The 14,311-nt window shown below is 39.0% G+C and overlaps 1 protein-coding gene across 2 annotated transcripts in view; it reads right to left on the reverse strand.

Annotated features, from left to right (window-relative positions):
- The window catches only part of TNKS (tankyrase), a 161,233-nt gene that overhangs the window by 7,183 nt on the left and 139,739 nt on the right, over positions 1-14,311 (reverse strand). Inside the window, exons 21-26 of one of the 2 annotated variants that reach the window (XM_006060715.4) lie at positions 11,404-11,524; positions 9,880-9,977; positions 8,474-8,548; positions 7,683-7,788; positions 6,951-7,137; positions 5,006-5,162 (exon numbers count right to left, since the gene is read on the reverse strand). In XM_006060715.4, the coding sequence (XP_006060777.2) occupies positions 5,006-5,162; positions 6,951-7,137; positions 7,683-7,788; positions 8,474-8,548; positions 9,880-9,977; positions 11,404-11,524 (744 nt within the window). The remainder of the gene's footprint in view (positions 1-5,005; positions 5,163-6,950; positions 7,138-7,682; positions 7,789-8,473; positions 8,549-9,879; positions 9,978-11,403; positions 11,525-14,311) is intronic. The other variant, XM_025278992.3, reaches the window with a different exon arrangement.

Genomic DNA, 14,311 nt, shown 5'->3' on the forward strand with positions numbered 1-14,311 from the left:
CGCCTGCAATGTGGGAGACACTGGGTTCAATCCCTGGGTTGGGAAGGTCCCCTGGAGAAGGGGAAGGCTACCCACTCCAGTATTCTGGCCTGGAGAATTCCATGGACTTTATAGTTCATGGTGTCGCAAAGAGCTGGACATGACTGAGTGACTTGCACTTTCAGGAAATTCTTCTTAACTCAAATCCTCAATGCTATAATTTAAACTCAAGTGTTTATAGTTTATTCTCCACTGAGATGAGGAGGCATCATGCTCCCTTGAATGATTTTGTATGTTTGAAAATCATTCTACAAATCGTTCTGTTCCATTCTCCAGGTTAAGTTGCTCTGCATTGTTCATATCACTTCAGTAAAACAGGCCACATCTCTGTAGCTGCCAATGACCAGAGAATACTTCCTCTATGTCTAATTAATGTGAAGCTTAAAGTACAACATACAAAAACATTCCTGATATTTTAAGTCGAGTCATATACTAAAATTGGAACTATTTTTCTTTCAAGTACAGTGCAGTTAATTTTCAATATATCTTTTCAATTCTAAAGAAAGAAACAATCCCACCAATAATATATAATGCTCCTCAGATCAACCCTCTGAATAAAACATTTACATGTTCTTAGTAATGTTGATACTAAAGGTGAAATATGATATAAGGTATAACTAAGGGGAATGAAAGAAAAGTTGGCAAAGGAAAACTACCATAAGTCAGGAGAAATTGCTCATGGGCAACGACTCAATTATTAGACATTATAATTAACACTGTCCATGTGTTACCTGCATATGGAAGCACAGGTGTGCTCCCCTGAAACAAAAGAGCTTATCTATTTTCAAGGTACTTTTTTTTTTTTTTTTCAAATATGATGTGGACCACATCATTCTTTAAATTTTTCTAGCAAGAGAATTTCAACAAGTTATCAAGTCAAAGTACTTGGGAAATGGTTAAAAGATCAGCAAATACTAGACATGTTATTTCTTTCCATCCAAATGTGAATGAAATTCTATTTCCCATAGCTAACTTACAAGATCTGGAAAAGTGTTCGGTAGAGAAAACTGTAATCATCTATAATCTTAATACCCAGAGATAACTGCTCTTATGTTTTGGTTGATTCTGTGTTTAGCAAATACCATGTAGACGTATTTTTAAATCACAGGCACACAAATATACTAACATTCATTTAATCATTCCCTTTTTGCTAAATATTTAGTTTGTTTAAAATTTTCATTATGATAATTGAGACAGCAATGAACATCCTTCTAGGCGCTTTTTGGGGGATGTGACTGTCACTGATTTTATCTGAAATAGATTTCTGAAGGTAGAATTACTGAGTCAAAGTGAAAATATTTTTTCTAGAAGCTGGGCATTTCTGATTTAAAAAGAAAAATCTGATAAAATATTCTTTGGTAGTTTAAAAACTCTTTATTTGTAAACAACTGCAAACTGGCACATTAAGTTCAAAAGTCTCTCAGTCGTGTCCGACCTTTTTCAGTTCAGTTCAGTTCAATCGCTTAGTCATGTCCGACTCTTTGCGACCCCATGAATTGCAGCACGCCAGGCCTCCCTGTCCATCACCAACTCCCAGAGTTCACTCAAACTCAGGTCCATCGAGTTGGTGATGCCGTCCAGCCATCTCATCCTCTGTCATCCCCTTCTCCTCCTGCCCCCAACCCCTCCCAGCATCAGAGTCTTTTCCAATGAGTCAACTCTGCATGAGGTGGCCAAAGTACTGGAGTTTCAGCTTTAGCATCATTCAGTTCAGTTCAGTTCAGTCACTCGGTCGTGTCCGACTCTTTGCGACCCCATGAATTGCGGCACGCCAGGCCTCCCTGTCTATCACCAACTCCCGGAGTTCACTCAGACTCATGTCCATCGAGTCAGCGATGCCATCCAGCCATCTCATTCTCTGTAGTCCCCTTCTCTTCCTGCCCCTGTACAGGAGACAGGGATCAAGACCATCCCCATGGAAAAGAAATACAAAAAAGCAAAATGGCTGTCTGAGGAGGCCTTACAAATAGCTGTGAAAAGAAGAGAAGCGAAAAGCAAAGGAGAAAAGGAAGATATAAGCATCTGAATGCAGAGTTCCAAAGAATAGCAAGGAGAGATAAGAAAGCCTTCCTGAGTGATCAATGCAAAGAAATAGAGGAAAACAACAGAATGGGAAACACAAGAGATCTCTTCAAGAAAATTAGAGATACCAAGGGAACATTTCATGCAAGGATGGGCTCGATAAAGGACAGAAATGGTATGGACCTAACAGAAGCAGAAGATATTAAGAAGAGGTGGCAAGAATACAAGACAGAACTGTACAAAAAAGATCTTCACGACCCAGATAATCACGATGGTGTGATCACTGACCTAGAGCCAGACATCCTGGAATGTGAAGTCAAGTGGGCCTTAGAAAGCATTACTACGAACAAAGCTAGTGGAGGTGATGGCATTCTGGTCGAGCTATTTCAAATCCTGAAAGATGATGCTGTGAAAGTGCTGCACTCAATATGCCAGCAAATTTGGAAAACTCAGCAGTGGCCACAGGACTGGAAAAGGTCAGTTTTCATTCCAATCCCAAAGAAAGGCAATGCCAAAGAATGCTCCAACTACTGCACAATTGCACTCATCTCACACGCTAGTAAAGTAATGCTCAAAGTTCTCCAAGCCAGACTTCAGCAATACGTGAACCGTGAACTTCCAGATGTTCAAGCTGGTTTTAGAAAAGGCAGAGGAACCAGAGATCAAAGTGCCAATATCCGCTGGATCATGGAAAAAGCAAGAGTGTTCCAGAAAAGCATCTATTTCTGCTTTATTGACTATGCCAAAGCCTTTGACTGTGTGGATCACAATAAACTGTGGAAAATTCTGAAAGAGATGGGACTACCAGACCACCTGACCTGCCTCTTGAGAAACCTATATGCAGGTCAGGAAGCAACAGTTAGAACTGGACATGGAACAACAGACTGGTTCCAAATAGGAAAAGGAGTTCGTCAAGGCTGTATATTGTCACCCTGTTTATTTAACTTATATGCAGAGTACATCATGAGAAATGCTGGGCTGGAAGAAGCACAAGCTGGAATCAAGACTGCCAGGAGAAATCTCAATAACCTCAGATATGCAGATGACACCACCCTTAGGGCAGAAACTGAGGAGGAACTAAAAAGCCTCTTGATGAAAGTGAAAGTGGAGAGTGAAAAAGTTGGCTTAAAGCTCAACATTCAGAAAACGAAGATCATGGCATCTGGTCCCATCACTTCATGGGAAATAGATGGGGAACCAGTGGAAACAGTGTCCGACTTTATTTTTGGGGGCTCTGAAATCACTGCAGATGGTGATTGCAGCCATGAAATTAAAAGACGCTTACTCCTTGGAAGGAAAGTTATGACCAACCTAGATAGCATATTCAAAAGCAGAGACATTACTTTGCCAACAAAGGTCCATCTAGTCAAGGCTATGGTTTTTCCAGTGGTCATGTATGGATGTGAGAGTTGGACTGTTAAGAAAGCTGAGCACCAAAGAATTAATGCTTTTGAGCATCAAAAGTGGTGAAGAAGACCACTTCTTCAAGGTGGTGTTGGAAAAGACTCTTGAGAGTCCCTTGGACTGCAAGGAGATCCAACCACCAGTCCATTCTGAAGGAGATCAGCCCTGGGATTTCTTTGGAAGGAATGATGCTAAGGCCGAAACTCCAGTGCTTTGGTCACCTCATGTGAAGAGTCCAACCCTTTACCTACACCCAAATATTGTTAAGGTTTTATTTATCCTATTTGCTTTATCATGTGGACTTTCTCCCTACTTCTCTATATACTAGACAGACACACAGAGAGATTCAGATGTTTCTCCTTGAGTCATTTCAGAGTAAGTAATATACCTCATCATGGTTTTTTAATCCCTAAATATGGCAGTATTTATTGCCTACGAATAGGGATATTCTCATATATAAATTTTATACGGACATATTACATTTTTTAACCTACAATTTATATTTCAATTTTATTTGTAGATCTAATAATGTCCTTTCTCTTCTAGTACCAGATCTACTTTGGGGGGAGAATCTGCAGTTAGCTGTCCTGTCTCTGGGGTTTCATTTAACCTGAAAGCTTGCTTCCTCCCTCTCTCCCTTCCTTTCTTTGTTATCCGTATTGAATCATAAATTCCTATTCTTTCCAATGGTGTAAAATTTATTACTATCCTTATTCTTATGTTCAAATTATCTCAGATTTGGCCACTGGGAGCCACTGTGAGCTGACTCTGTGTCCCTGTGACATGCTCCCATCATTGTTTTTGAGGACTTCATTCCCTTCTGGTGTAACAAGTTCCTAATCTGCTCCAGCCCTGGAATTAGCTGTTTCTTCAAAGATCCTTCTATGGGGCATGGTATTACAGGCCAAGATCTGGGCTTTAGGAGTCCTCATTGCTACTGGGTTTTGTTTTTTTTTTTGCTTTCAGCAGACAGTGCTAAGAAATACATGCACATATGTACTCATATATATATATGTGCCTAACACAAATCTCTTGTTCATAAACCTATACATGCATACACTTACATGTGTACAAACATACACACATTTACTAAAAACCATTCGTTCCTATCAATACCTCCAAACTCTGTCCGTCCCTAGAGTCATTCTCACCTTCCCTCATTCCATATTTACATCTCTTCTTCCACAGTGAGAACCCAGTTCCCTAAATCAACACATCACGTATTTACTCATTTGCTTAATCCCATAATACACCTGAAAGAGTTTCAAATCTTTGCCCACAATCAACAGATCTAAATGAAATCCAGTATTTGTTTGCAATTCTTCGCCCTACAAACTGGCCCAAGACTGTTGGCATATAATAAAACATTGTTTTCATGTATATAGTTAATCTATTTTTTCTCCTTTTCAATCCACTTGAAAATTCAACTAAATTCATATTTACATTATTACATTAAATGGTTTTAATTCTTATGTGGTCTTCACATTTTGAATCTATTGTTTACAGCAGCCTGGGCTCGCTTATTTCACGAGCACCATACCTGCTCTCCTCTGTAGATGACATATTCGGCGTAGGCCAGCCCATTCACACTTGGCCTCCCAATGACAGAGTGATGGCCTGGCGGGGCATGGGCCATTTTCATGGTGCTGAACTGCAGAAAGGACTTGCCAAGGGTCACTCTACAGAAAAGCATTTGCCTGAAGAAAAAAGCAAAGCAATACTTTGAAGGAAGCTTTAAATCTTAGAATGGTATGACTGGTAGGTTTATTGATTTTTTAAAAAGTTAACGTAAGGCAAGCTAATTTAAATGTCATTTTTAATTTTATGAGTAGGAATAGGATGAGATTTGAAATACTGATTTACTATAAGCAGTTAGCAGGTTCAATAGTTCCACTTAAAGTTTTAAGTGGTTTTGGTATGGTTTAGAAATCAATCACAGATAATACCTGGCAAGTTTTGACTAGTGGAAAAAGATAAATACTGGTGAAACTGCATTCTGGAAGAATGAGTGTGGACAGATAGGAGGAAAGTGAAGAAAATAAGCAGATGGCAACAGTGTCTGAAGTTAAAATTAGGTTTACTCATTATGAAGACGTAAAGTCTGAGATGAGATAAAGAATAATAATAAAAGTGGATTATATATAAAAATATTTAGCTTCAATATATGGCCAGAAAGTTTACTACCTGAGTGAAACATGAATTGAAGCAGTTGTTAAATATTATGGAGGAAAAGAAAGATTGATTGGGAAGAGAGTGTATTAAATAAGCTAGGCGTTGGCAAACTATGGGCCAAATCTAGGCTGCCACCTGTTTTTGTAATTAAAACTTTATTGGAACACAGACACATTCATTACAGGCTGGCAGTAGCTGCTTTTGTACAAGCACAGAGCTGAGTCACTGTGACAGGGATCCTACAGCCTGCAAAGCCTAAAATATTTACCACTGTGACCCTTTGAAATAAAAGTCTGCAAACCCTTAATAAATACTTGAACATATTAATAGACATCTTAACTAAGCTATAAGATTTGGTCCTACTGTTAACTGTAAATAGTTATTATTCAATCAAACAGTTTTTAAGTAATGAAGTATGATCTGTGCATTATGACTGAACAAATATTACTGTGAATCAAAACTGTGTTAGACCCAGTTTAACTGAATCCTGCCTGGGCTGGCTTTTTTAGTGTGATGCTACTGGTGATGTTGGCTTGGCATCAACTGTATCCTCTTGTAGGTCCCAGAGGAAAAGGTTTGGACTTGCATTAGAAGGAAGCTTTTTGAGCTCCATTTCCACACTGCGGTGGCACTACTCAGAGCAGGCTGAGACTGCCCGCTCAGCCTGCTGGGCCCACTGCCATGGCTATACCCCGTGTCCACATGTCACAGCGTGTGACCTGACAGCCCGCGCTCCTGCCTTCTGCCTCCTGCCCCAGGGCATCCTTGTTGCTATGGAGACAGGAGAAGATGCAGGCCCTGGCTGGCTGGCTCAGGTCTGCTCACCAGCTTGCCTTGTGCCTGTGTGCGGCCTGCAGATGCAGTGGCCCCAGTGTGGGATACCAATACCCTGTGGGGCAAACGCTGACCAGGAACAAATGAAAGATTCTACTTGTTTAGAGAAATTATGTGCTCTAGTTCAAATGTGATTAGTGCTAGAGGTTCCTTGTTCTCCAGAAATAATTCTCAATCTTGTCCTGAATCTGAAATAAGGAAAGTGGAGCCCAGGGAGAAAGTCAAGATGGAGGGAGCTTCGCTGTAACCTAGGAATGGCTTTTCCCAAATACCTGGCTTTTACCACAACTGCTGTCGGCTCTGATGTCACTGCTCTGATTAGGGTAGGGGCAGATCAGCTTTTCCTATCTAACCGCCAAGATGGTCTGATTTGTTAGGATTAAGAGTGAGAATGACCTGTGACTTCTGCAGAGCCTGAGAAACTAATGTGGTCCATGACCTGAGGGTAGCAACCCTTACACAGAAGGCATGATGCTCACCTGTGACATATATAACATGACCGGTCTTTGTGCGTGGGACAGCCTGTTCCTCCTCCGATTCCATACACATACTGGTTGCTTTTAGAAGAGTTTTCAGCAAAATAAATCCCAGCACCAAACATTCCTCCTATATATGCATGTCGCTCATCAAACCCTTTATGAATAATGGCATTAATGAAAGGAGAACCTAAAAATATAAAGACAGATCAGTTTTGAGTACTTTCTAGAATCTCCATTAGCTACATACTATTTGCACTTGGCAGAGTAACACTAATAATGCTTACATGAAAAGTTTACTCTGTGGGATGGTCTACGATACATAAATTACTATCATGTACTAGAATTTTACCAGGGACTCATAGTAAGATTTTAGATAGCAAAGTACAATGTAACTTTGAAAATACAGATTATTTTACACCCAGTATTGCTTTAAGCAAAAACAGATAATCCAATAAACTAAAACAATTCTGCTGAACTACAACAAAAATAGTGTTTCACCGTCTAGATGGCTCAGCGTGCAATTTAAGTTCTGAGACAATTTCAGGTAAGTTATTTGCATTGTACGTGCCTTGGAAAGCCCATTCATGTAATGCTTTAGAAAGCTGGTACCAACATGTAATAAAAAAGATAAATAAAAACCATTTTTAACACAACACGAATACAATCAATGCCACAGGCTTTTCACCTTCCTGGAGTTCGCAAACACAGAGCTGATGACCAGCGGGTGCTCACCGTGAAACAACATGCGCTCGTTGTGGTGGTTGTGGTTCTCCTCGGACACTTCCTTCTGTCTGTGGCAGAACCGCTCTCGCAACTTCTTGTTCACAACTTTCTGAATCTTTAAAGATGAGGAAGAAAGAAGCGAATCAGTGAAATGCATGTTAACTGGCAGTTTATAATTTAAAATCAAAAGTATGTTTTTCTTTAGGGAGGTTCAATTTTTGTTTCATTTGCTTAAAACATTATTTAAAAACGATACAGTTGCCAGGTCACTATAATTCAGTTAACACTCTTGTTTTCAGTGACAATTTTCAGCTACACTTTTTGTTCGTTATCTACACCTGACCTGGCTATACTTCAGAATCACCTGAGGACTTCAGGTTGTAGGGGCCTGTAAATCTGTACTTTCAGACAGCTCCCCAGGTAATTCTGATGTGCACTGATATAATGTCAACAGGTCCATTAACCCAAAGGGTTAAACCATTTATCAACAGATTTTATTCATCTTTATGACACCCCTCTGAAAAAAGCATATGGCAGTCATTTATTTCATGTTATGAACTAAAATACTGAGATTAAGAGATATATGCATTCTGATATAATCACTGACTCAATCAGATTAAAAATTGAGGCCTTTAATACTACTTTGAAATAGTGTAAACAAAAACTACAGTCCAAATTTGTGGGTGAGCTGGTAGTCTTATCAGCATACTAGTCTCATGAATGTCAACTGATCTAGCTTCTATCTGATAGTCAGGCAAGCTGTGCAATCCAATTTTCACCCTGAAATGCTCAAAACTTACTCGAATGACATTGTATCTGTTGAAGATGCCACCAGCATTACCACCATCTCGGTGTTCTCGAATCGTACTTTGCATCTATAGAACAAAACAAAATAACTTTCTGAAAATATGCTGGTGTGGAATTCTGAAGACATTCCTCCTGTTTTCAACATTTTAATTCTATTGTATTGTTTCGCTAATGAGTCTAAGACTCAGCACTAGTAAGTAAATAGGAGTTCACTATAAATGAGTCAACAAGTTTAGTGAGTATTTCTGGTGAGAAAATAGATATAAATATAAAACTTTTGCACTTTCTATTTATTTTTTAATAAAAGCTTTGAAAGGTTTTCCTGCAAACACCATGGGGTAAAGTACCATAGTAAGTCATCCACATTACTATTTTTTGTTACTGAGGAGAACCAACATTGTGATTAAGTCAAACTACAACTCCTAACGTTGAACTAATACCCCATTGCACTAGTGCTGAAAAGAAACACAAAAAACTGATAAAAATCAATAAATTTTTGTCCCTTAGGTGAAAAAGTCCATGTCATCTCTTTGCTCTGGGATCTCAAAGTATATTTGCACAGAGGAAGCTGGGTATAACACGTAAGTAAGAAAGTGGAATAACTATCTTCTGAACACTACTTACCCTTCTTCTACTCTCCAAATTAAGAATTATGATAGTTTGAAAATTAAGATGTTTTAAATTCCTAAGTTTCTCAGAGAACTGACTCAAAGAGTTGATTCTCTATCTCACTGCTCCCTCTGTGAAGTTGGTCACTACATTTTTGACCTTATAATCAGAGTTTACTTACTACAAGGAGAATGATTACTTAGTAGGACAGGAGAAAACAGGATGCTTTCCTGCTAAACTAAGAACGTGCTTTAATGAGACCCTGAGGTCAGGGTCCTGAGACCCTGGGATGGGAATCATACCAGCACTAATTAAGAGGGGGAAAACAAACAAAAATATAGGCATGCCTTTTCTCTGCAAAACGGTAGAATCAGTTAGGAAGCTTGTTTATCATGATAATGCCATTAGGCACTTTGTGATGTACAAGATGAGAAGATGTTTATTATTTATGAGACAAGATTCTCACTCTGTATTATTTTTAGGTAGCATTTTATCAGTATGAAAAAATACTTCTACAGGGTCTCCTTACTTCTACGAGTTTCAGCAAAGTCTCCGGAGTAAAGAGGCACGTGTGGCCCACCCACTGGAAACCCCAGGGGTTCCGACGGGCCAGCAACAGTGCCGCCTCTACAGTCCTACTCTCATGCTGGCAACGCGCAACGGCCAAGGAGACAAGACGATGAGCAGGCACGGACCATCGGTCAATACAAGACAAGTTCACCTCTCTCGGAAAAACAGACGTAAGCAGGGATTTCAGGAAAAGATAATGACAAATTCTGATGTACATTACCTCCTCTTCTACTGACTGATATTCTTTATCTTCTGGAGCAAGATCCAGCAAAATGGTTCCCTGATTAACACAGTGAAAAGTCAAATAAGGATTGGTGCCTGCAGGGAAGAAAAATTAACATATTAAACAAAGGTCTACACTATCCAGGCTCTATTTTGTGGAAAACTCTCATAAATAATTGACATTTTGGAACAAGTCTAAGCTATTTGCAACTTGAACCCAATATATAAGGTTATATTAAACAAATACATCCAAAGACAAGAAAAAAATAATGGAGATGTGTTTGGGGTTCAATTTGCTCTGTTCTTACAGTTCCCTATACCCACAACAGACTCAACAATTATTTGTTGAACTCAATCATGAACATACACGATTCTGATCCAAAAGAGAACACACTGTAATTAAATGCAGTCAGGTCTAAAATGTAAGAATTATCTTCTAAAAGAAATATCATCTGTGAGACAGCTTGAAATGGTCACTTATATAATAACTTTCAAGTACATTATTCTTGTTTATTTCATAATTCTTGTTGAGTTCGTACAGCTAAATAAGCAAGAGTCAAGATCAATACCTGCTAACATTTACTTTCATGTCACTCTTGCAATTTTACTGTCTCTGCAGACTAATTCAGGTTGTTTCTTTTCTCTCTTTGCTTTTCTATACTGAAAGCACCTCTAACAAATAGAGAAATGATAAACGTGGAGGCATACCAAAAAAAAAAAAAAAAAGATAGGTGTGTAACAGCAAAGTACAACAGAAAAAGACTGCACTGATGTTGAAGGAGGGAAAAGGACACAAGGTAGGACAGAAAGGTCAGATTATGAACAGTCATGTTATGAGCGTTTGATTTTATCCTAAAACCAACAGTACTCTGTTGAAGGATTTCAAGCAGTGGAATGGTACGATCATACAGTCATCCTGGAAAGAGTTTTCTGGTTATCATCTAAGGAAGGTTTGGGGAGCGGGGTGGGGGTGGGAGGCCGCAAAGGAGACTGTTGGAGATAAGCTGGAAGGTGGTTGTGTCAGTGCAAGAGAGAGACGATAGTGACGTGGATTAGGTGACAGCAGTGGGAAAGGACCGAAGTGCAGATCCAGGGATATTTAGGATGCAATGTTATGGGGAGAGGGAAGACTGACTCTGATTTTTAGCCTGAATGACTTGAGGGAGAGCGAGACCAAGGATGGAGAGAGACAAGCAGGAGACGCCACAAACTGAGTGCATGAGTTCTAGGGTCAGGCCACCTGATTAAATGCTAGGCAGGACACTTATACCGGGCTTCCCTGGTGCCTCAGCCAGTAAAGAATCTGCCTGCAATGAGGGAGACCTGGGTTCGATCCCCAGGTTGGGAAGATTCCCTGGAGAAGGGAACAGCTAGCTACCCACTCCAGTATTCTGGCCTGAAGAATTCCATGGACTGCATAGTCCATGAGGTTGCAAAGAGTTGGATATGAAATGAGCAACTTTCACTTCACAGGACACTTTATCACTAATTTCTGAAACCTCTTTATTTTTCAATAGCTTACCTTGTTGTCCACCTAAGAGTCTTTCTACTCCCTTGATTAATTTATGGCGGTGTCCGTATGCATTGATGCCTATTTCTTTCAACTCTTCATGACCCATATCAGCCAACACATCTAGCGTAATCTGAAAAATGAAACAAAAAGCTAAATCTTTAACAGTTCTTCAGATGATGAAAGCTCTTTCATTTGTCTTCAGTGTTCCAGTATCCAGTCAAATTAAGAAAATTCTTGTCTCCTTTATCAGCATGAACTTAAATCTTAAAGTTGCCTTCATAAACTTACCAGATTTTTGCTCACTTGAAATACTCCTTGATTTGCTTTCAGTCCATGGAGAAGGAAAATGCGAGAAACAATGCTATAGAAATATAAAATGATCATTGCCATTTTTCCTTTTGATTATTTCATTCTACCACATTTTGCTTGCCTAAAGCTATAAGAGGAGACAACCAGCAGCTTGAAAATGGGGGAAATACCAGATCTCAATATCCAGGAGGGAAAGATGAATGGTAGGGAAAAGAGGGGCTCAGCACAATGAAACAGAAGAAGCTTTAGGGAAGTGGGATTTATATAAAAATAAGAAAGAACTTCCTGGTGCTAAGAAGTATTCAAGCATGGAAGAGGCTGCCTGAGAAAGTAGCAAGATTTATATCACAAGTATTTAGTTGGATTACAAACCATCTTATATAGAAACTAAATAAAGAATTCCATTTTGGAGAAAAGAGAGTAAGTAGAATTTGTAAGAGCTTAAAAGCTATCTAACAATCCCTGAAGTCTAACATACATTTTATTTTTGTTCAAAACAGTGGTTTAAAAGTTTTGGTCTTTTTTTTTTAAGTTTTGGTGATTTATCCCTGTATATGGAGGTGGTTCGCTTCTACAATTCGAGATCTGTCTCTAGTCCTTTCTTTGTTGACTAAAAGTAACTGAGTCTCTACCGCCACCCAGTGGTGGTGCTCTGAATGCACAGGGTGAAATCTCCAGCAGCGGCATCTCCTGAATTTTCAGCTCAGAAGCAGCTGGTCCTGTGACAATCCAAAAACTACTTCACAAGATTAGCTTTTGTTTTTCTTTTTCCTTGGGAAACCGAGAAATCCGTTGACAAACACTCTTTTCCAACTCAAGATATTTTTATCCATGGCCTTCTCTACCTTTATACTTGCACATAACATTAAAAAAAAACTAACAAATTAGGTGTGGAACTCTGATGATTTTTACTGTCAGAATAAAATGAGTCTGATCTTCTCAGAGCAAAAAGCATACATCATTCACTCTTTGGAAATAATTTGCTATATTGCTCCTAAGTGGCCATTTAAGAAATAATCTCTCCATTGCACAAAATGGGCAATTCACTTCCAACCACCCAAAGGAAGTTTTCCGCAGAGCTTCTAAAAAAACCACAGTTCTGTAATGTACATCTTTGAGACAGCATAGTTTGCAACATAATAGGAGTCTTTACATTTTTAGCTAGATGTGATTTTAATATAATTTGGAAACCATGTACAAGGTTTACTACATTGATATTCCACTTTTTTCTTCTAAACTTCAGATCAGGTTGACATAAAAACAGGATCTCATATCTATGTGGCAGCTTCAATTTAAAGAGTCTTCTAGCTTTTCTAAATTGATATATATACTGTAAGTCTGAAAGAAGCAGAAACCAGGCCAACAAAACATAGTATTAGGTTCCAGAGAAGAAATGGAGAATGTTTGATACATTTGTTCATTATGTGATTCCAATCGTGAAATGAATACCTCATTTCATCCTCATAATGACCCATGATATACTATTACTGTCCTTATGAAGAAATTCAGGCTCAGTGAAATCATAAAAATAGTATACAGAAGAGCTGAAATGAATTGCCATATTTGTCTTTCCCTTTGCTTATCTGTCTTAAAAGGGATGACTAGAGAGCTAAAATAATTAAACATTAAATTTAACTGCTTTGAGTTACATGGTATTCAATTTGTCCTTATATTTATTGGTATTGGGGACTGGAAGACCTTAAATAACTAGCTATTGAATTTACATTTATGCTCACTTGTTCATTCATTCATACATAATGTATTTAATAAGTACCTTCTATATGCTAGGTATTTCTCAAAAAGTGACTCATTCAACATTTCATTTAATTCTAAAATGACCCATTACCGCTCAGAAAGGTAAACAGCTGGCCGGGTGGTAGTAAACAGTGGGGCCAGAGAGCAAACACAACACTAGCACCACAGGGCACGCGGGCTCCTCTACCAAGGGGATAAAAGTAAACACAAATACGTGCTAACGGCCGGTAAATGTTTTGGAGGAATCCCATGGGAACTCTCAGGAAGATTACTGTGTTGAGCTTATAAGTGGCACTGGGAACTAAGAAAGGAACAGGAAGGGGGTCAGGAAAGGTTCTTAAAAGAAGGTAATAATTCAGCTGAGGAGGAAGACTTAGAGGAAGAAGGGAAGGGTGTTTACGACAAAGGAAACACTATGTACAAAAGGAAAACCAAGTGAATATAAAACATTTGAGAGACTCTAGTATTAATAATAAAGTTCAAAACGGTTAGTGTATAATGTATACACAGGAACAAAAAAAGCGATGGACGGAGCAGTAGGCTAAGAGCAGGTCTCTATGGGTCTTACACATCAAGCGAACATAATGTCCAAAATGTCCAAGGACACCTTGTCAGCAGAGCAATACAAACTTGTATTTCAGGAGGACGGTGTATGAAGGGCAGATCTGGAAGGGAAAGTGACAGTGAACACGATGATGACGGTGGGGTGGAGGAGACTGAAGGGGTGAACTGGAGAGCAACTTCAAAGGGAGAGATGACAGGGCGTGGTAATAGAAATGGTGAAGGAAAAGAAAGGCATGGGAGTAAAGATTATTCCAAATTCTGATGATCAATATGATATTACTGTATTAAT

The sequence above is a fragment of the Bubalus bubalis genome, chromosome 1, assembly GCF_019923935.1.
Source record: "Bubalus bubalis isolate 160015118507 breed Murrah chromosome 1, NDDB_SH_1, whole genome shotgun sequence".
In the NCBI taxonomy this organism is placed as follows: Eukaryota; Metazoa; Chordata; class Mammalia; order Artiodactyla; family Bovidae; genus Bubalus; species Bubalus bubalis.